This window comes from Talpa europaea (assembly GCF_964194135.1).
Source record: "Talpa europaea genome assembly, chromosome: 15".
Classification (NCBI taxonomy): Eukaryota; Metazoa; Chordata; class Mammalia; order Eulipotyphla; family Talpidae; genus Talpa; species Talpa europaea.
In genome coordinates this window covers 82099690-82122330 of record NC_140083.1, presented here as the reverse complement: position 1 = coordinate 82122330, position 22641 = coordinate 82099690, and the positions used below count along the sequence as shown (strand labels likewise).

Below are 22641 nucleotides of genomic sequence, written 5' to 3'. Positions count from 1 at the left end.
AAGTACTGGATCTAGATACTCTTCTTGTATTAATCCATTTAATTCTTAAAAGAACCCAAAGAGGTACTGTTGTTACCCCATATTGCAAATGAGGAAACTGAGGTGCAGAGATGGGTAACTTGCTCAAGATCACAGAACTAAGTGGAAAGAATCCCGCTGTAGGTAACTTGGATTCAGAGCCTGTGTTCTTTTTTTTTTTTTTTAATATTTATTTATTTATTTATACAAGCACAGCGGAGGGTGAGACAATTCACCAGAGCCAGAGCAGGGAACAGAACAGGCAGACTGATGAAATACACTGCTGAGGGGAGCAGCGGGCGCAGCAGGAGAGGTCTGCCCGCCATGTGGGACCCTCGCTGGGGGATCGAACTTGCGCTACAGAGGCTGCGGGCAGCTTTGCAGCCCAGAGCTCAACCACTGCGTCACCAGCGGAGGCCCCAGAGCTTGTGTTCTTACTTGTTCTATTGCGCTGGACTGAGAAAACATTAAGAGCATCTTCACAAAGCAGCTCATTTAGCCTAGGTATCTCTGCATAGCTCAGGGCCCATATTTCTCATGGATCTGTCAAGTTTCTCAATATGGACATTTCTCCAAACATAGAAACTGTCCGGTCGCTCAGTGCCTATGTTTTTGTGAGAATTTTAAATCTTGGAACCTATTAAGTCCGATCATTTTTTTTTTAAAAGATTTACTTATTTATGCATAAGTGGGTACAGGCCAGAGATGCGGGGGAACTGGGGTACAGGCCAGAGATGCGGGGGAGGTGGGGGGAGAGGATTCACCAGAAACAGAGTGAGGAGCAGAACAGCAGACCAGAAGTCCGATCATTTGTTTTTCTCAGTGCGTGACTGCTGACTATAAATGCAGGAGCCCTCTAAATACTGTAAAGATAAATTCTGGAGTCTTTTTTATTTTTTAATTAAAGCCTATGGAGGGGGTGGGCGTGGGGAGAAATGCTTTGAAACTGTATTTCAGGAATTCCTTCCACCCAAGGGACCCTCTTGTGACCTTTAGAAACTAAAGTGCCCAGGAGATCTCTCCCAACCTGGGCCCATTCCAAAGCAACTGGAAAGAGTTAGACGTCAGGAACCCCTGAGGACAACTATCGACGCTAAATCCGTAAACGTTTGGGGGAGGCAGACGTCTCAACCTGCTGGGCTCGTGGCCCTCTGAGGGGTCCCGTCCCGCCGCACGAGCCGGGGGACTCTGCTAGCTCTGGGGCCCTGCTCCCCGGGGATGTCACCCCGGCCTCGGCGCGTCGGTATAATCCGGGGGGGGGGGGGCGTTTCCGGTGGCTGCATCGTGAAGACGCAGCCGACAGGACCCAGTTGCGGGCCTGGCTCCTTCTCTCGCGCGCACCCCGGGCAGGGCCGAGCACGCCGGCGGGTGGCGGAGACTGTGCGGTCGGGGCGGTCACAGGGGCGAACACTCAGCCCCGCGAGGACGGCGGCGGGTGGGCGGGAACCCCTGTGCTTTGCCTGGGGCGCCCCTTATTCCGGTTTCGAGAGCTCCAGAAGGCACTGGGGCTCGGTTTCCAAGTGTGGGCGCGCTCATTTTGCTCAGGGAAGGCTTAACAAAAAAACAGGGGTTCCTCTTGCATCCCCTCGTGTTTCCTCAGTGTCCAGTGCAACAGAACGACTCAGAGCACAGGCTCCGCCGGGCCACCCGCTAGAGGCCGCGCGTGACTCCGCTTGTCCTCAGCGGCACCCCGTAACTCCCGTTTTCACTCAGCGCCTGACGTCACACGCCCGCTCAGCGCGGCGTCCGTACGTGGCTCGCTCTGATTGGCCCAGGTGTGCCCCAGCCCCTCCCCGATTGGAGGCTGCGGCTGGGAGCCGCGTCCCGTGCGCCGTAGGGTTAGGTTGAGCCTGACGCGCGGGGGAGAATTGGGGAAACTGGAATTTCCCGCGGAGTTGACGGCGCTTTTTCCTCCCCTACTCGTTTTAATTCCACGCGCTCCAAAATATCCGCCATGGAGAAATCTTGGTAATGATCCAATCCCCGTACGCATCCCAGGAACACATCTGGCTCTTGCCCTAATCCCTCCCCACCGACTGGGGGGAATTCTGGGTAATTTATTACTGTGGTTCCCCCAGAGGATTCTGGGTAAATAGCCTTTTCCATCACCTTTCCCTACCCCGCCCCAATTTATGGGTATCTGGCCATTCTTATTTTCCCCCGGAGAATCCTGGATAACTTTGCAGAGGATTCTGGGACGCTGCTCTTGTGCTCACTTCCCAACCCCCACCCCTTAATTCTGGGAGACAAGCACCTTGGCCTCCTCTGCTCAACTCCTGCACCACAGTTTCTGCTCTTTCCACTGGTGGCCGGGGAGTGGCGGGGGCGGGGGTGAACCAGACACGTGAGCAGAGCTGGACGAGGTGACCAGGAAGTCATGGATTAGGTTAGATAGTGGGGTGGTGGTGAGTACGATGGCCCAGTGGAGAAAAGGAGAGGAGAGCCTTTCTTCCGCCTCTGCCCCACTGCCCATCCCCTTCCTACCTGTTTTATCCCCTGCTTGGCATTTTCACGTCTTTTGCCTTCCTATCCAGGTAACCTAGAACACACTAAGTAACTCGATACAAGTACCTCCCCTTGGGTTGTGCGCTAACAGGGCCACCCCTGACTCAGCTACCTCTTTACCTTTGCAGGCCAGGATGTCCTTTCTTGCCTTCACTGGTGCTGTCCTGCTGAAGGTCGGGGGAGGCTTCTAAAGGGGCTGTGGCAAGGAAGGGCGTGTCTCAGGTTTAATCTGCCATCATCATCATCATGAACTTCGAGGGTCTGGACCCTGGACTAGCAGAGTATGCCCCGGCCATGCATTCTGCCCTGGACCCTGTCCTGGATCCCCACCTGAACCCAAGCCTGCTACAGAATGTGGAGCTGGACCCGGAGGGCGTGGCTTTGGAGGCTCTGCCCGTCCAGGAATCAGTGCACATAATGGAAGGTGTCTACTCTGAATTGCACAGTGTGGTGGCTGAAGTGGGCGTGCCTGTCTCCGTCTCCCACTTTGACTTGCACGAGGAGATGCTGTGGGTGGGAAGCCATGGGGTAAGAACTGTACCCCTTTGTAAGGGCTAGAAAGTTTTAGCTCAGGGACAGCTGCTTTGCAGGGAGTGGGAACTGAGTTGAGGTGACAAGAGTTAGCGTGATCTCCAACTTAAGCCGAGAGGCTGGGAGTGGAGGGAGGAAAAGGGAGTCATAGGATCCAGGGATGAGTTGTACAGGTGTAATTTTTTTCTAAAGGCTTCTCGCTGCTACAGTTTGACCATTCCATGCTCTGATTAGTTGTGCTAACTACCTATGAATTAGTCTATCGTCATTTAAATACAATCTCTTAATGATGCTTCTCTGTTTTGCATTTTTGTAATTATAGCATGTTTAAATGCATGTGTCTGCATATCTTGCATGGAATTATATTATCTTTGATCTTAACCTCTCTTCAGACTGTTACTAATGTTAATTTTTAAAAATGTGTATCCATATTGACAGTTAGGGAACCCAAAGGTTTTGTAAGAAAATAACATCCTCTCCTTGGTTTATTAATTTACATTCCATCCCATGTGAATTGTTTTCCCATTAGAAAGAATGAATTTTTAGGGTAATATATTCATTTTATTTTATTCTTTTTTTAAAGATTTATTTATTTATACAAGAACTGGGGTGCAGGTCAGAGGCACGGGAGGGTGAGAGGATTCACCAGAGACAAAGTGGGAAGCAGAACAGGCAGATAGACCAAGGTACACTGCTGAGGGGAGAAGCAGGTGAGACAGGAGAGGTCTGCTACACCATGTGGGTATCTCCCTGGCCAGCCAGGAATCAAACCCGTGCTGCAGAGGCTGCAGACAGCCTCATGGCGCGGCACACAACCTGCTGTGCCACTGGGGAGGCCCTGTGTTCATTTTAGTAGGAAGTGTCCGCTGCTATGCTAGACCCAAGGAATAGAGCTGAATAGAACGCAATCTTTGCCCTCAAGGGCTTAACAGGACAATGAAAGGGGAAAAAAAGACATATAGACAGATAATTTCATGGTACTTAATGTCAGTGTGAAAATAGGTACCATGTTAGGGAGAAAAATAGAGGAAGGTCAGATGACCTCCAGAAGGTGACACGTGAACTACTCAGAGATGATTAGGAGATGATTTGAGAGATGATTAGGAGTCAGATGGAGAATAGGGGAAAACACTTTCTTGGTAAAAAGCAACAGGATAAAGAAAGATCCCCAGGATATTAGCTGGTGATTAAAGAGTATAAGAACTACAAACAATTAGGGCTTACTGGACTGGAAGATGAAGCTAAGAAGACATTAGACATTTCTTCATTCAGCCACTGTTTTTTTTGAGTATCCACAGGTGCCAGAGCTTGCTCTGGCTATTTTAGATAGATGGTTGGAGGAGGTCTCTCTCTGGTTGTCACATTTGAGTAGGAACCTGGATGCAGACCCAGATGTCTGTTTTAGGCTCTCTATAAGAAAGGGAGGGAGCCATGCAAATATCTAGGGGAAGAACATTGTGGAAAACTTTATATGCTGTGTTAAAAGGACTTGGACTTGAGCCTTCAGGCCAGTGAAGGTTTTTATCCAGTATGGCAAGGAGCAGTTTGCATCTTAGGTGGAGAACTGAGGTAGCAGAATAGAGCTTGATTTAAGGAGAACAGTGAGAACTCAGACTTTTGTAGTATTTTGCATAAAATATGATGGAATGAATAAAGCATTATAGAGAGAGATACTTGAGAAGAGATTTGGGAAGTAAAATAAGACTTAAGTTGACTACTGAGCCGATCATGATACTATAAAGAATATAGTTAAGAAAATGAAAACAGGGCCTCCCTGGTGGCGCAAGGGGTTAAGACTCAACCTATGGAGCTTGCCACAGCCACTGCAGCACGAGTTCCATCCCTGGCAAGGGAGCTACCCACATGGCACAGCAGACCTCTCCTGTCTTGACTGCTGCTCCCCTCAGCAGTGTATTTCAGTCGAACTGCCTGTTCTGTTCCCCACTCTGTCTCTGGTGAACCCTCCCGCCCCTCAAAACTCTGGCCTGTACCCCAGTTCTTGTATGTATAAATAAATAAAATCTTAAAAAAAAAAGAATGAAAACAGGATAAACATGGTGAACTCAGTTTAGGATGTAATGAGTTTGAGGTTCTCATGGGATATCTGCGGAAGATCTTTAGTAGGTATTTGAATGTTTAAGTCTGAATTTTGAGGCAGTGGTCTCAGCTACAGAAGCTTTATGATTGTCAAAATCTTGAAGATGGGTGAGATTACCTAGAAAAACAAGCAAAGTAGTGGTGCTGGGAACAGCCATGTTTCAAGAGTGAGCAGAAGGAGAACACATAGGAGAAGGTATGAGCTAAGAGTCAGGAGAGAAACCAGGAGTGAGTAATGGCTTAAGAACTAAGAGAAGAATGAGTTTCACATTCTCTCTGTTCTAGCCTGTGACCCACAGTACACATTTCCCAGATGGCTGGGAGAGATTAAGACTTAACTGTGGAACGTAAGCCAGCCAGCTGGCCACCGGAGGATTGGACCCACATTCGTGACCTTCAACACTGTTCTAACCGACTGAGCCATTACCTGCTCATCAGGGTCATTGTAAGGATGAAATGGGGTAGAGTTTACAAAAGTATCTTGTAAAACACTAAACAAGCATTAAAATAGTAGTATCCATGTCTTTTTCACTAAGATTGACTGGCCTCTGGCCTTATGCCTTCGTCACTGCAAGCCAGAAGGACCAGGCAAGGACAGAAACAAGCAGAACAAAATCCAGACCCTGTTCTCTGTCTGGGGTGGCTTTGCCCCTCCACTCAGGGTGTCTCTGTCATCTTTTGGTCCCCCACAGGGCCATGCCACATCATTCTTTGGCCCAGCGTTGGAGCGCTACTCATCCTTTCAAGTCAACGGCAGTGATGATATTCGGCAGATCCAGAGCCTGGAGAATGGTATCCTTTTTCTCACGAAGAGCAACCTCAAGTATATGGCTCGTGGGGGCCTCATTATCTTTGATTACCTGTAAGTGACTTCACAGCTCTAGACTGGTCTGTCAGAATGGAAAGCCAAGGGCTTGGGAGCTTCTGCAACACTGGCCTCTGTGCCTTTCCTCTCCCCCACAGGCTGGATGAGAGTGAGGACATGCACAGTCTCCTGTTGACGGACAGCAGCACTCTGCTTGTTGGTGGGCTGCAGAGCCACATATTGGAGATTGACCTTAACACTGTCCAGGAGACTCAGAAGGTAGTCTGGGGCAGGGCCTGAGGGGGTTGGTCCCAGGGCGGGGAACCTGGCAGAGATGTGCATGTGACCTTTGTGTTCCTTCGGTGTGTGGGAAGAGGGATTCTCACTGGTTTTCTCCTCCCCGCCAGTATGCAGTCGAGACACCTGGAGTCACCATCATGAGACAGACAAATCGCTTCTTCTTTTGTGGCCACACATCTGGCAAGGTGACTAAGGGGTTGGGCTCTGCCTTTCTCTCAGTTCTGGGGCTGTGGTTGCAGGATTGAGAGGAGTGGATTGACTTCCTATTCAGCCATGTTAAACTATGATGTTATCTCACCACCAGGTGTTGTCTATTGTCACTGGGTACCTCAGAGGCAAAGGGTGAAGGAGTTCTCTTTGGGATTCCTTCCAGCTCTTGACTTCTCTTTGTGCCTTTTCTGTGCTTTTATTCCCCAGATCCCAGAACTTTAGTTCTTTTGGTAGGGCCTCACAGGGTGAGGTAGATGGCAGCGGCTCTTCGTGACCACGATGCTGGCAAATAATCCAGTTATCCCTTCTCCAGATATCCCTGCGAGACCTCCGTTCTTTTAAAGTGGAGCATGAGTTCGATGCTTTCTCCGGGAGTTTGTCAGATTTTGATGTACATGGCAACCTGTTGGCTGCCTGTGGCTTCTCCAGCCGCCTCACGGGCCTGGCCTGCGACCGTTTCCTCAAGGTGTATGACCTGCGCATGATGCGTGCTATCACACCGCTGCAGGTCCACGTGGACCCTGCCTTCCTGCGCTTCATCCCTACGTACACATCTCGCCTGGCTATCATCTCCCAGTCCGGTATGAAGGGGATGTAGATGGAAGGGGAACGTTCCATGAGCAAAGGGGAAGTAGGCCCCAGATGGAATATACTGCTAGGAACTTCTTTGTCCGGGGGAAAAGTAACCTTTCAGTGGAATCTCAGCGCCTCACTTAGCTTAGTCATCAGTTAGAGCTTTTATTTTTCTCTCAGGGTGTGGAGGACACAGAAAAGGATAAAGGTGGAACAGGCAAAACAACTTTCAATCTGCCTTTGCTGGCCCCAGTATAGGGCAGGCATCGGCTAGTGAGCTCTCTCTAGGCGTGCGTTTGGGGGCTCAGTAGAAAGGACATGAAAGGGCTCCCTTTCACGTCCTAGGACTCAGTGGGCTTCCTCCTCTCTCTAGGACAGTGCCAATTCTGTGAGCCCACGGGCCTGGCCAACCCAGCAGACATCTTCCATGTGAATCCTGTGGGGCCTCTGCTAATGACATTTGATGTGTCAGCCAGCAAGCAGGCCCTGGCCTTTGGGGACTCTGAGGGCTGTGTCCACCTCTGGACTGATTCCCCTGAGCCTTCCTTCAACCCCTACTCCCGTGAGACCGAGTTTGCTTTGCCCTGTCTCGTGGACTCACTGCCACCTCTGGACTGGAGCCAGGACCTGCTGCCTCTTTCCCTCATCCCTGTCCCACTCACCACGGACACGCTTCTCTCGGATTGGCCTGCTGCCAACTCTGCTCCAGCTCCCAGGTTATACCTTCCTTCTGGGCCAAAAAGAGGGAGTGGGGTGGGCTGAAAGACCAGGAGTCTACTTCTTTCCTGATTTTTGTCGACCTTCGGTATTTTCTTTTTTTTCCTGGTCCCATGGGGTTTGGGGGTAGGTGGGCAGACATCACAACCCTCTAGCCCTAGAACTGTACCACACTACAGGCGAGCGCCACCCGTGGATGCAGAGATTCTGCGCACCATGAAAAAAGTGGGCTTCATTGGCTATGCGCCCAACCCCCGTACCAGGCTGCGCAATCAGGTGGGTTCACAGAAGAGAGGGCCAGACCCCACCTCCAGCCCCCTGTTGTTTCTCCTCTCTTGTTCCTTTACCGATCCTCACTAGTTTCTCCTTTTAGTCAGTAAAGACTTTTTGAGGCCCACTGAATTGCAGGTGCTATGCTAGGTGTTAGGAAAGATTCAGAGACATATTAGATAGGTTTTGCTCTGAAGAAGTTTAGTGTTTGGTGGGTGGAGGATATGACCTGACCATAACAGAAATTATTTATGTTCTCTGAAGGGGACGATGACTCCATCCGCGTGCCTGGAACAGCTATTCAGATTGGGAAATAGAGATTAATGTTAGAAAGAGCCCAGTTGTGGAGCCTTGAATACCAGTGTGCAGCAGCAGAAGTGATGCACTGAAAGGGGCATCTGGGAAGCTTAGATTGGTAGCTCTATGCAGGGCAGAGTGAATACAGGGAGCCTAGTGGGAAAACCATCACAGCTGGACAGATGTGGGTGGTTGGTGATGTGGAGGGTGACTGTGCAGCAAAAAGGAAGCATGGGTTTTTAGTGGATGCTAAAAACCCCGTGAAAGTGAAAGGTTCCAAACCTGGTAATTATTTCAATGTTGGGATACAGGTGGGGAGTAACCAGAGATGATTAAGAAACCCAACACAGTTAACCTATTTTTAAAAACTCTAGATTCCTTACCGACTTAAGGAGTCAGACAGTGAATTTGACAGCTTCAGCCAGATCACAGAATCACCAATAGGACGGGAAGAGGAGCCCCATCTCCACATGGTCTCTAAGAAATATCGAAAGGTGCTGGGGGCCACCAAGGGAGGGACCTCTGGGAGTTTGGGCCTGGGAAGGGAGTCACCTGAGAAAAGATTGAAGGACTCAGTTGAAGATCCTTCACCTGCCACCCTGGACTCAGGAGGGAGGTTTCAGAAAAAGTATGATGGCTGGAAAATTGAGGGGACTCTACAGATATCTTCGTCCTGCTCAGACTCTTTCTACCTCAGGTGACCATCAAATACTCCAAGCTAGGGCTGGAAGACTTTGACTTCAAACACTACAATAAGACCCTGTTTGCTGGATTAGAGCCCCACATTCCCAACGCCTACTGTAATTGCATGATCCAGGTAAGGGGGGCTCTTCCTGCATCTTGCATGGCTGACTGCCTTCTTGGGCCCACCACCTCGGTTCTTTTTCCATGTCATCCAAAGCAAGCCCACCTTATTATAGCCTCCTCCGCCATTCTTTCTTGCCCACAACCTTCTAGTCTCCTCTGTGAACCCCAGTTACTCACTGGATCCTGCTGTGTGTTCACCAGCTTGCTCCCCTCCCTGCTTCTCCTCCCATCCCAGGGGGCTCCATCAGTTCTCTCTCCTCCAGGTGCTCTATTTCCTTGAGCCTGTTCGCTGTCTGATTCAGAACCATCTTTGCCAGAAGGAGTTCTGTCTGGCATGTGAGCTGGGGTTCCTTTTCCACATGTTGGACCTCTCTCGAGGTGATCCTTGTCAGGTCAGTGCCTGAAACCTGGGACAATTAAAAGGGAAGGGCAGTGGACAGTAGGCGTGGACATCGCTATGCAAATGGCCAAAAAGAGCTAACCCCTTTTCGCCAGCACATTTCCTTGATCCCAGAGCAGTTATTTTATTCCGTCAAAATGTTATTGAATTGCCATTCATTTACAAAATTTGGGGGTACAGCTTCATATCTCAACATGTGCACATGCTTTACTTGCCCTCTACAAAGGCCCCAGTGCCAATACCCTGTCACTTAGCCCCTCTGTCCCCTCCTCCCACATCCCTCTCCCTGCTGGAAACCACCATCGTTTTCAGAACCTAAGAGTTATTTTTGTTGTTTCACCAATTTGTTTTCTTTGGTTATTTGTATTTCCCAAATGAGAAAACCATCCAATAGTTGCCTTTCACTTTCTGACTTAACTTCACTTAGCATAAGCACCTCGAGGTCCATCTGTCCTGTCCCCAAGTGCCCTGCTTTATCCACTTTAATAGTTGAGGCATATTCCATTGAAGATATATATCATGTGCCACAATTTCTTTATCCAGTCGCCTGTCAGTGGGCATTTAGGTTGATGCCTTATCTTGGCTATAGTAATGCTGTAAACATAGGGGTGCATAGATCTTGTATCAGTGCTTTACAGTCCTAGCAACAATGAATGTATGTTCCTTTTCCTCCACATAGGGCAGTAATTTTCTTCGGGCATTCCGTACCATCCCTGAGGCCTCAGCCCTTGGTCTGATCCTGGCTGACTCAGATGAAGCTTCAGGCAAGGGCAATCTGGCCAGGCTTATTCAGAGGTGGAATCGTTTTATTCTCACTCAGCTGCATCAGGATATGCAGGAACTGGAAGTACCCCAGGCTTACAGAGGTGCTGGAGGCAGGTATGGGCCCAGGACATGGATAGTTAAAGCCACCATAACAGGTCCCTTGTGTCTTAATGGGTCTGCTGATTCCCCCAGTGTACACAGACAGCCCTCTCCACTCTTAGCAGCTTTTGCTCATCGGGGGACTCTGTCATTGGACAGCTGTTCAGCTGTGAGATGGAGAACTGCAGCCTCTGCCGCTGTGGCAGCGAGACTGTGCGAGCCTCATCCACCCTACTCTTCACGCTCTCCTACCCCGAGGGTAGCAACAGTGGTATACCCTGGAGCTGGGCTGGGAAGGGTCCCCCACATGTCTTGTAACACCAGAAGAGAGATGGGGGGTGGGGTGGTGGCTGACAGTGGGTATAAGGCAGAACCTGGAATGAAGCATCCAGTTTCCCTTCAGATAAAACCGGGAAGAACTGTGACTTTGCTCAGGTGCTAAAGAGAAGTATCTGCCTGGAGCAGAATACACAGGCCTGGTGTGACAACTGTGAAAAGTACCAGCCCACGGTGAGTGCACTGAGTCCCAGGCATGCTGGGACTCGGCCATGGTTGGATTGGCGAGGTCGGCACTGCCATCCGGAGATGGAAGTGGGAAGAACCCCAATTCACAGGAGCAGATCTGGGTTTTACTGTGCCTGTGCGAGTGTCTTTCCTTGTGGGCTCCCTGCCATCTCTTGTCGGTTGTGTCTTTTCAGATTCAGACCCGCAACATTCGCCATCTGCCAGATATTCTTGTTATCAATTGTGAAGTGAATAGCTTGAAAGAAGCTGATTTCTGGAGAATGCAAGCTGAGGTAAGGACCAGGACTTCAGACGTACATTCTCATTTTCTCCTCCTTCTAACCTCCACATATGATTGTTCCTGAGGAAATGAATATTTTCTTCTTTGTGTTCAGGTTGCCTTCAAGATGGCAATAAAAAAACACGGTGGGGAAATCTCTAAGAACAAGGAATTTCCCTTGACTGATTGGTAGGTACTGTCTTAGGAGTCCTCAAAGGATTGAACTAACCAGTGGCCCCTTCCGTCTCTGGCTCCATCTCCTCAGAGCAAATGTCCAATTCTCCTATCTCAATAGGAAGGAACTCGGGAATCCGGAGGGCATGCTGATGTGTCCCTCCCTTGAGGAATTGAAGAATGTCTGGCTGCCTTTCTCCATTCGCATGAAGATGACCAAGAACAAAGGGCTGGATGTTTGCAATTGGACTGATGGGGATGAGATTCAGGTTGTTGAAAAACTGGGAGAGGGCTGGAGGGTAAGGGAAAGAAGGTTGGGATAGAAGCAGGGCAGGGGGAAGATGGAACTTCGTGTAGCACAAAGAACGGGAGTAAGTTTTTGGCTTTTCTAGAGTGACTCAGTTCAGAGTTGGAAGCCACAGATGGGCTAAGATGAAGATAACCCACCGCGGCTCCCTATCCCCTACTCCAACCCCCTGGCCTCTACCCCCATCCCCCTCGCACCCCATCCTTAAACTGAGCTTAGCAGCCTGGGTACCCCCCTCACAGTGGGGCCCAGCCAGGGCAGAGGAGGAGCATGGTGTCTATGTGTATGACCTGATGGCTACTGTGGTACACATCCTGGACTCACGCACAGGGGGCAGCCTGGTGGCTCACATCAAAGTCGGAGAGACCTACCACCAGCGCAAGGAGGTAAGTGAGGTAGTACAAGGCAGGGACGCTCCTGGTGGGGGCCACAGTGGAGTCCCACTTCTGTCCTTGACTTGAGTCTGAACCAGAGTGGTTCAGCATCACTCTGGCCTCAGTCTTTCTCTGTATTTCACAGGGTGTTACCCACCAGCAGTGGTATCTCTTCAATGACTTTCTTATTGAACCTATTGATAAGGTTAGTTGTAACACATTCCATTTCCCTTTTTCTTAGCCTCATTCTTAGAGCCCCAGAGAATACCAGGCAGACACAGGAGGGAAGGAGGGATACTCAAGAGTAAAAAGCATTAATAGAGTTAAAAGTAGCACCTGAGTTCTGTCTTCTGTCTGACTTGGGAAAAAGAAAACAGGGCACATACACAGGCCATTAAGTGCTTTTTCTTTTATAGCATGAAGCTGTGCAATTCGACATGAATTGGAAAGTGCCTGCTATCCTTTATTACGTCAAAAGGAATCTTAATTCCAAATACAGCCTGAACAGTAAGTGGTACAGAGTAGAGCCAGGATTGATCTTTAGGGAGAGATCTGGAAATAGCTTGTTAAGATGTTAAAAGAGATTTCTGTTCCTCAGGTCTTAAATTTAGAAGCTGGAGATCCTCAGCTGACCACAGATCTGAGGCATCTGGGAGGGGAGGGGGAGAAGGAGGGACGAAGATGAGGGTCGAGGGAAAGAGCACAAGGGACTATGGGTGCTTTGTGGTGGGAGAATGATGGTGATCATACTTGAGGGGAGAAATCCTATACTGTCAAAAAATTAACAAGGCTGTAAGAAAAAGGTACTTATAAGAAAATAATTTTTTTAAAAAACTAAAAAAAAAGGAGCTCTAAATTCTAAGGATGTAGTGTGGAATAGATGGGGGGAGGAGAAAGTGACCAAAATGGCTAAAGTTACGATTTTTGAGGCTAATAATTCTTATTCCCAAGTGAGGAGCTGCTCTTTGGAAGATGAATTCCTTATTTATTTATTTATTTATTTATTTTTATAAAGTCATTTTTATTTTTTTTTTTAAAGATTTATCTATTTATTTATACAAGCACTGGGTACAGTCAGAAGTGCGGGAGGGTGAGAGAATTCACCAGAGCCAGAGCAGGGAGCAGAGTAGGCAGAAGGACCGAAGTACACTGCTGAGGGGAGCAGCGGGCAGCAGGAGAGGTCTGAGCGCCATGTGGGACCCTCCTCGGTGGCCGGGGAGCAGCTGGGGATCGAACCGGCGCTGCAGAGGCTGCAGGCAGCTTCGCAACCCAGCGCTCAACCGCTGCGCCACCGGGGAGGCCCTGAATTCCTTATTTAATACCTTGTTGGTACCTTTAAACCACAGTTTTCTCTGTAACCTTATTTTTCTGGGTTTTCCAAGTCAAAGTTCAAGGTGAAAATTTTACTCTTTCCTCTTTGTTGCCTTTTTTCTTAGCAACTTTTTTGACTTGACCCACCTGTCCCGTCTACTTGCTCAGGTGCTTGGCTCATCAGACATCATCTTTTTACTCACATATCTGACTATTGCGGAATCACAGTGTAGACTTGGTCTCTGGTCAGCCACACTAGGCTTCCCTTCCCTGTCACATCCCTATCCCAGCTGTCTGTCTCCTGGAATCTTCCTTCCAGTCAAGAACCCTATTGAGGCAAGTGTGCTGCTGGCTGAAGCCTCACTAGCGCGGAAGCAGAGGAAAACACATACTACCTTTATTCCACTGATGCTCAATGAGATGCCACAGGTTGGGGACCTGGTGGGCCTGGATGCTGAGTTTGTCACCCTGAATGAGGTAATCCCCCAAAAGGGTGGGGTTTTGGAACAGAACTCAGGATATTTGGAGTCATGAGCATCTCTCTGATTTCCTTATTAACTCTGCTGTGTAGGAGGAAGCAGAGCTGCGCAGTGATGGCACAAAGTCTACCATCAAACCAAGCCAGATGTCGGTAGCGAGAATAACTTGCGTTCGAGGCCAGGGGCCCAACGAGGGTATCCCCTTCATCGATGACTACATCTCTACCCAGGAGCAGGTATTAGGATATGAAGGAGCCAGTGAGACAGACCCTGTGCTTACGTAGAGTGCTCTAAAATCCGGGGAAAGTTAGAGCAGAACTCTGCACCTCATTACCTGGGCAACCTGTCCTTTTCTCTACCCTCAGGTGGTTGATTACCTGACTCAGTACTCAGGCATAAAGCCGGGAGACCTCGATGCCAAGATTTCCTCTAAGCACCTCACGACTCTCAAGTCTACCTACTTAAAGCTTCGTTTTCTCATAGACATTGGAGTCAAGTTTGTGGGTCATGGCCTGCAGAAGGACTTCAGAGTCATCAACCTCATGGTTTGGGCAGGGCGCTTTTGAAGCTCTTCTTTGAAAATGGGCCCCTCGGGGTTACATACTTTTTTGGAGAACAGGATATTATGGATCCTCTCCCTTCATTGTCCCACTTTTTCATCCTTGCCAGGTGCCCAAGGACCAAGTCCTTGACACTGTCTACCTGTTTCACATGCCCCGAAAACGAATGATTTCCCTGCGATTCCTTGCTTGGTACTTTCTGGGTGAGTTGTCCTACTTTAATGATGCACATTAAGGGCAGGAAAAAGTGTTGGAGGGACCCAGGGGATTAAGGAGAACTGAGTTAGGGCCTCCCCTGGTGGCGCAGCGGTTGAGCGCTGGGCTGCAAAGCTGCCCGCAGCCTCTGCAGTGCCGGTTCGATCCCCGGCCACTGGGTGAGGGTCCCACATGGCGCGCAGGCCTCTCCTGCCGCCCACTGCTCCCCTCGGCAGTGTACTTCGGTCCTTCTACCTGTTCTTCTCCCTGCTCTGGCTCTGGTGGATTCTCTTGCCCTCCCGCGCTTCTGACTGTACCCAGTGCTTGTATAAATAAATTAATAATCAAAAATAAATAAATAAAAGTGCCTTCTAATCAAAAAAAAAAAGGAGAACTGAGTTAGTAGTAAGTTACTAATGGATTTAATTAGCTTCAGTATCACACTGTACAGTCGGGATAGTGTTTGGTTCTTCTCCTTAAAGGCAGTCGTTTGTGTGTGTGTGTGTGTGTGTGTGTATCTCTGACTTTTCACATGGGCTACATGGGAGTTTTTCCCCCTACCTCTGTCCCTTATACCCCCTTGTGCCTTTTGTCCCTTTCTCCCTCCCCAATCTGAGAACACTCATGGTGCTTATTAACGTCCACTGGTTTTTGTGTTTTACTTTGTCAGAGGGTCTGCTGTGTCAATGTGCATTATTTGTTTTTATCATTCTGACTCTCTGTACTACACATAATTCCCTTAAACGCCTTCCATTTACTGAAGATGGCTGCATTTTAACTTAGGGCTAAACAGTATTCCATATTGTGGGTATACCACATTTTCTTGATCTAGTCATCTATTATGGACAGTTAAGCTACTTGCATGTCCTCTACTATTGTAAATAGAACTTCAGGAAGTGAGTTTTTTATTGTTGTGTATTGGAAGTTGGAGATGTAAGTGGGGTATGTTCTTACTTCCCTCTGTTTGGTACCAAACTATTCCATTTTTACTTCCCCCAGATCTGAAGATTCAGGGAGAGACCCATGACAGTATAGAGGATGCCCGCACAGCCCTTCAGCTCTACCGAAAATATCTGGAGCTAAGCAAGAATGGCACTGAACTTGAGTCTTTCCACAAAGTACTCAAGGGTCTATATGAGAAGGGTCGGAAGATGGACTGGAAGGTGCCTGAGCCTGAGGGCCAAACAAGTCCCAAGAGTAAGGCCTGGGCTGGGACAAGGGGAATTGTACTGGGTAGGTTTTGATAGCGTACATGAAGATTAAACCTACCATAACAATGATAATGACATTGATAACAACACTACCATCACCATAACTTAATGGTTTACAAAGCATCTAATCCTCCCAACATTGAATGAAATATATTTTACTATTTATTATTGAAACCCTGTATTGGTCCAGACCTCACTGTGCTCAACTCTAAAATGTTTGGAGCAGGTCCATGCCCTGTTTTCTTTTGCATTTTTAATTCATTAGAAGTATCGGGGGTGGGGGGATCTCCTGAACTCACCTAAACACATCATTTCTTGGTTTTGTCTCTGACAGATGCAGCTGTCTTCTCCCCAGTGCTGGCACTCTGAGTTCACCCTCTCCTGACGAACTAGTCACTCTCCCTCATTGTTCTGTGGCCCAAGAACTGGGAGATGACTTTTCAAGTTGGCTATACCCTGCCCACTTCCAGAATTAGACCACTCAGGGTCTGCAGATGGTGCTATTCATAGAACTGGAAATGCAGCAGAGCTGTTGCAAAGGGTCTAGAAGCCAGACACCTTTTTCATTCTTCAAAGGGTGGTGTGCCAGAAACAGGCTTGAATTGACCCAGGTGGAAAATAATTGATATTCTTAACAAATATGCTAGGTAATTCATATCCAGAAGCTCCTGACTACAGATTGAAGTCCTGGACTGTGATAAAGACAAGAGTAATTCAAGATTTAATTCAAGCATGGAGGGTCTTGGTGATCCCAGCAAACCAGTGTGGCCAACAACACCACTGCCAAAACGACCTTTGGGTCCTGGACAAGAGTGGCTGGCTTCATTCCCGCAGACAGCTGGGACACATCTGTCTTCCATCCACTCGCCTATCCCAAGTTTTGTTTTCTTATTTTTTAAACTTTTGTTTTAAACTGCATGTTTTGTAAAATAAAAACAAAAATAGTACGAGCTGTTATCTCTCTCATTAGAGACCTGCACCTGTGGGGAAATCTTTGAATTCAGACGCCTGTCCTTTGTGTTCTTTCTATTGCAATTGGAAAAATCAAAGCTTTCACATTCCCACCAACACACACACACACACACACACACACACGTAAAGCTCTGGAGTCCAAAGTTAAAGATAGCGGAGCAGTATGATTGTCTTTCCTGGACAATATTAGGGCTATAAGAGTTTGCCTAGCACCCAAGGTCGGGTTATTTCAAGAGAGTGTGGTTTCCTGTCAACTCTGTACAGGGGAAGTTGGACAAACTACAGGTCCCAGGACAGCCGCAGCCCTGCAGCCACTGCCCTGGTCTTCGCGGCGTCGCGGTGCCTCCTGGGAGATGTAGTCCCGGGCGGGAGCCCGCGCTCCGCGCCGGCCGGCGGCGCACCTTTGCCTGCGAAGGTCCCGCCGCCGAGACTGACGTGGGCGAGCGGCGCCGCCGCCGAGCCCCGCGCCGGCTCCGTCGCGCCTCAGGCCACTCCTGCGCCTCGCTGACCCTGGCGGTCACGTGCTGCCGCTCGCCACGCAAGTCTGGGTCCTTCTGCGATGCACCGGGGTCCTCGCCGCCCGGAGTCGCTCCCAAGCTGCCTGTTCGCGCGCGCGTCCGGAGGGGTGGGTTGGGGTCGCGCTTCCCCGCGGGGCTGGCGCCGCGGATCCCCGCTGAGGCGCCCACTGGGCCGCGGGGAGCTGGATCAGGCGGTCGCCGGGACACCCCGGGTCTGAGGCGCGCTGAGGCGCTCGGGAGAAGCCGGGACAGCCCCGCTCCCGCGTAGCCAGGTGCCGGGGTCCGGAGCGCGAGTGCGAGTCCGGTGTCTGGCAGCGCCTGGGCCACGCGGCGGCCCTGGGAGCGGAGGTGGGACGGACGCCAGGGGCGCCGAGGGTCGGGGGCGAAGCGAGCGCAGGCAGTGGCGGGGTCCTTAGAAAAGGGGCTGGTCCGCACAGGAATCGCTTTTAGACCGAAAGTGAGGATGCAGCAGTCACCGGCGCCGGCTCCAGCAAGCCCTGGCTGCTGAGTGCTCTCCTGGCCGGCCGGCCGCCGTGCTGCCCCGCGGCCGCTCTCTGGGCCGGCTCCCCTGCGCCTGTCACCCTCGCCTCACCCCAGCCTCCGTTCACAGCTGTGAGCCCTGTGTAGCCTGCGCTGAAAGACCAACATCCAAGGCCTCGTCTGTCCACGTAGTTTCTGGGGCTGAGCCCTAAGTTCCGAGCCGCCTGGGGAAGCCCGCGTCCTCAGGCTCGGGAGAGAGGCGCCCCTTTGTGTCCTGGCCATGTCCTGGAAAGTAGACCCAGAGTCACACTGAAGCCTTTGTAGGCCTGGGCATGAGGGACGGATAGGGTAGCCCGGGTAATGGGAGGTGGAGGATGGAGCCGCCTGCTCACACCTATAATTTATTCCCTTCCAAACCCAGGTGGAGCAGCCCCGTTACACTAAAGATGAAAGGCTGGGGTTGGCTGGCCCTGCTTCTGGGGCCTCTGCTGGGAACTGCCTGGGCTCGGAGGAGCCAGGATCTACACTGTGGAGGTAAAGGCACAAAGAGAAGTGGGAAGAAGTGGGGGAGGGCAGTGGAGACAGCCTGGGGAGGGCATCAGAGCCATGGCCCATGAGAATAAAGAATGGCAGTCCCTGGGTCCACTCCTTTCCCTTCCTCCTCCCCCACCGTTTCTCTCCTCTTGCACCAGCTTGCAGGGCTCTGGTGGATGAACTAGAGTGGGAAATTGCCCAGGTGGATCCCAAGAAGACCATTCAGATGGGATCTTTTCGCATCAATCCAGATGGCAGCCAATCAGTGGTGGAGGTAACTTACTAAACTCAAGTAACTAAGAAGGATCTTGGTTTAATAGCAATTAGGAAAACATTAGTAAACAAAGGAGAAATTTAAAAAACATGACCCAAAGAGTTCTTTAAGATTGGGCTGTCTCATATGGAAGAGGCTGGAGGCTTATACCCTGTGCACTTGCTTCCTGACTCCAAACCTCCTGAATACTTTGTTTCTGCTATGGAAATTCTTAGCAGATAGGGAACCCCCTTCAACCCCCTTCTCCACATCCTAATACCATATGACTCATGTTTTCATTCTGGCAATGTGGTATACATACAAACATGGGGGAGGGGTGGAATAGACGGTCTTATCCTTGCACTGTTGAAAATGTAACACACAAATATACAAAGCTGTACCTAGTGAGCAATACATTAAGAAACATTGAGGTTATGCTGCCTGTGAAATGCTTTACTAGTTGCTTTCCTGGAACCTGTACTACCTCCCTAATGCTCACCTATTGAGGGCTGGTATTAGTCTCATTTTAGTACAAAGAAGTTAAATTACCTTATATCATTAAGAATTAAGTAAGGGGGGCCTCCCTGGTGGCGCAGCGGTTGAGCATTGGGTTACGAAGCTGCCCGCAGCCTCTGCAGCGCCGGTTCGATCCCCGGCTGCCAGGTGAGGGTCCCACATGGCGCACAGACCTCTCCTGCCGCCCGCTGCTCCCCTCAGCAGTGTACTTCGTCACTCTGCCTGCTCTGCTCTCCCCTCTGGCTCTGGTGAATTCTCTCACCCTCCCGCGCTTCTGACTGTACCCAGTGCTGGTATAAATAAATCTTTAAAAAAATAATAATAATAAATAAATAAATAAAGCAGTGGTTCCTATATTTAAAAAAAAAAAAAAAAGGAATTAAGGGAGGGCCTCCCCCAGTGGCGCAGTGGGTTGAGCACCGCACTGTGAAGCTGTCCGCAGCCTCTGCAGTGTGGGTTCAATTCCAGCCGGCCAGGGAGCAACCCACATGGTGTGGCAGACCTCTTCTGTCTCACCTGCTGCTCCCCTCAGCAGTGTCTTTGGTCCATCTGCCTGTTCTGCTCCCCGCTCTGTCTCTGGTGAATTCTCTCACCTTCCCGCACCTCTGACCTGTACCCCAGTTCCCGTATAAATAAAATCTTAAAAAAAAAAGAATTAAGGGACCTCAAAGGAAAAGAACATATAGTTGCTAGGATTAATCAAAGAGGTCTCTATAATTTGCACACCTGTTTTAGTTCTTAGGCTTGTATAATGAGATCATATTTGTAACTATACAAATAAATGGATTGTTTTAATTAGGGAAGGCTTTTTAAAATAGGTTGATTGAGCTAGATTTTGAAGAAAAAGTAAGGCTATAAAATTACTAATGTACAGAAGTAGAAGAATGTGACCCAAGGCTGAGGACATTTCTAGGTGCCTTATGCTCGCTCAGAGGCCCACCTCACAGAGCTGCTAGAAGAAGTATGTGACCGGATGAAGGAGTATGGGGAACAGATCGATCCTTCTACCCACCGCAAGAACTACGTTCGCGTAGTAGGCCGGAGTGGAGAATCCAATGAACTGGACCTACAGGGCATCCGAATTGATTCAGATATCAGTGGCACACTCAAATTTGCGGTGAGTTATGGGAGTGAGTACTAGTTCGTGGAGATTTGAGAAGTTTTTGGAGCATCCAAGTGGAAAATAGGGTTAACATCCTTGTCCTCTCTGGAGGTGGAAGCAAGAAGCCTCTTCTTGCTGCTGCCTGTCATTTGTGTCTTTGGGTTGACAGTGTGAGAGCATTGTGGAGGAATATGAGGATGAACTCATTGAATTCTTTTCTCGAGAGGCTGACAATGTCAAAGACAAACTTTGTAGTAAGCGAACAGGTAAGCTCCTCCCACTTTACCTCCTGTCCTCACAGTCCTGTTAAACATGGCACGCTCCCTAGTGTCCCTCCTCCTCCAACCTTTGCTCTGCGCTCAAGAGCTGATTTCCACTACCCATGGCTTAGGGACATGGGCTCGTCTTCATTCTCTGCTTGTCAGCTTTCAGAATTTGTGGCTCCCTCACCTGAGATACATGTGAAAGGGGGTGGGAATGTTTTGTCATTTAAAAGCCTATGGAAAAATGGAGGTTGGTTTATGTGCCAGTTTGGTTTTGGGCGTTGTCTTGAAGAGGCATATATCATATGAGAATGGTATTTTCCTTCAAATTGTTATGTACTGTTTGCAGATCTGTGTGACCATGCCCTGCACATATCTCATGATGAGCTATGAACCACTGGAGCCCCCCCCAGACTGACAGACATGATGGATCACCCCCAGGAGGGGAAGAGGGTGGCAATGCCTTTTATATTATGTTTTTACTGAAATGAACTGAAAAAAAATGGAACCAAAAGTACAAACTGTGTTGTCATTTCATGCCCAGAATTACTCTCACATTAGGCTTGAAGATATGGGATTCCAGATGGAAAAGAAAAGGGAAGGGAAGGGTTGGGATTGGTTAGCACAACTGGAGGAGCCTGCAGCTTTTACTCTCCTACCACTTGAGAGTCCGGCTGCACTGACAACTCCATCAGCATTTATTCAGTGCCTGTTCACTGCCACGTGTTTAGTGTCTTACCTGGAAAAAGGAGGAGCCTTTATAAATAAGGGAGTATAAGTAAGCATATGCTAGTATGGAATTCTAGAAACTACCTGTATTCACACAGATGAAACATAAAGTAAGACAGATTTGGTCTTGAAGGAAGTAACAGACACGCATTATTCTGCCCTCCCTACCCTTTCAGATGGAGGGATCAGAAGAACAGACAGGAAGGGGAAAATGGATATGGTAACTCAGCTGGAAAATAAGGGTTTTATCAGATAGGGAGAGACGAGGTAAGGAAAGTTATTTACTGAAAGGCTATGAAACTTTTGGTGGCTGAAACTTTTGGATCTGATGCTAATAACGACACTGGTGGCATTTACCTGAGTCTGCTCAGTGACCTAGGTCCACAGTTTATCAGAGTTGACAGTTGGGCAGAAGCTTTGATTCCTCTTTGAGTGGTAATGCCTCACACCAACTTTCCCGAAGTCACAGGGTAATATTTGTCCAAGTTGATCCTGTGATGCCACATGCCACCAGTGTTACCACGGCCCCCTGAATGTAACCAGTGCTCACTAATGTGACTGTGCCTGTGGCTCAAGTGGCCCAGAAGTTTCCAGGTCCTCCTCAGTCTGGGTGGCTAGTTGGCGGCCCAGACAAAAGAGCACCTGAACCTTTCTGGATGCTCCCTATAACAAATGATTCTAGCCTGTTTTTTTTTTTTTTTTTTTAAGATTTATTTATGCACAAGAACTGGGGTACAGGCCAGAGGTGGGGGGTGGTGAGAGGATTCACTAGAGACAGAGTGGGGAACAGAAGAGGCAGATCTACTAAAATACACTGCTGAGAGGAGCAGTGGGCGAGACAGGAGAGGTCTGCTGTGCCATGTAGGTTGCTCCCTGGCCGGCTGGGGATCGAATTTGTGCTGCAGAGGCTGCAGACAGCTTTACAGTGCTGTGCTTAGCCCCAGGGAGGCCTTCTAGCCTGGTTTTTTATAGAATATATATTTAACCTTGCATATGTGATTACACCTTAGCTTTAGGTGCCTTCAAACTGAGTTTGTCAGTAAAATGTTAGGACTTCAAATAAATATTCCCCAAAACAATGTTTAGCTTGGCCCAGATGTGACTAGGAAATTTTATTATGTGAAAATTTAGTCCTTTCCCCCCCCAAAGATTGATTTATATTTGCATAGAAGAACTGGGGTATAAGCTAGAGGTGTGGGGGTGGCGGTAAAAGGACTCACCAGAGACAGAGTGGGGAGCAGAACAGGCAGACCTACTGAAATACTGCTGAGGGGATCAAGAGAGGTCTGCTGCACCATGTGAGTCGGCTCCCTGGCTGGGGAACAAACCCATGCCATAGTGGCTGGCAATAGTTTGATAGCGCTGAGACTTCAACCCCTGCTCCACCAAGGAGGCCCCCTACTGGTTATTTTAGGTGATATAAATGTCTTTCCTATTTTTGTGCATTCTGGGACAGTCACCATTTACCGTGTATTTTATATATAG

At 49.1% G+C, this 22641-nt stretch overlaps 2 protein-coding genes across 12 annotated transcripts; both read left to right on the top strand.

The window, feature by feature from the left end:
* Positions 1 to 2721: 2721 nt before the first annotated feature.
* PAN2 (poly(A) specific ribonuclease subunit PAN2) lies at positions 2722 to 16158 on the top strand (the record flags this gene model as incomplete). 11 transcript variants are annotated; one of them, XM_084255547.1, is made up of 25 exons in its annotated part: positions 2722 to 3051; positions 5898 to 6013; positions 6115 to 6235; positions 6364 to 6441; positions 6780 to 7047; positions 7413 to 7755; positions 7936 to 8032; positions 8698 to 8817; positions 9021 to 9140; positions 9394 to 9522; positions 10210 to 10409; positions 10520 to 10653; positions 10798 to 10904; positions 11093 to 11191; positions 11294 to 11367; positions 11474 to 11621; positions 11902 to 12045; positions 12179 to 12238; positions 12450 to 12540; positions 13664 to 13821; positions 13916 to 14059; positions 14189 to 14368; positions 14493 to 14586; positions 15578 to 15775; positions 16124 to 16158. In XM_084255547.1, the coding sequence occupies exons 1-25, from the start codon at positions 2770 to 2772 to the stop codon at positions 16156 to 16158; spliced, it is 3540 nt and encodes a 1179-aa protein (XP_084111673.1). In that variant the 5' UTR covers positions 2722 to 2769. The 11 variants fall into 11 exon arrangements, with proteins under 11 accessions (XP_084111673.1, XP_084111672.1, XP_084111668.1 ...); XM_084255546.1 differs by having other exon boundaries at positions 5844 to 6013; XM_084255542.1 differs by having other exon boundaries at positions 5844 to 6013; positions 11474 to 11651.
* A 2047-nt stretch (positions 16159 to 18205) lies between these two features.
* On the top strand, positions 18206 to 20820 carry CNPY2 (canopy FGF signaling regulator 2; the record flags this gene model as incomplete). The annotated part of the gene is made up of 5 exons (XM_084254983.1): positions 18206 to 18293; positions 18452 to 18567; positions 19976 to 20179; positions 20334 to 20430; positions 20777 to 20820. 5 exons carry the CDS (start codon positions 18206 to 18208, stop codon positions 20818 to 20820), a joined length of 549 nt encoding a protein of 182 aa, XP_084111109.1.
* Between the last annotated feature and the right edge of the window lie 1821 nt (positions 20821 to 22641).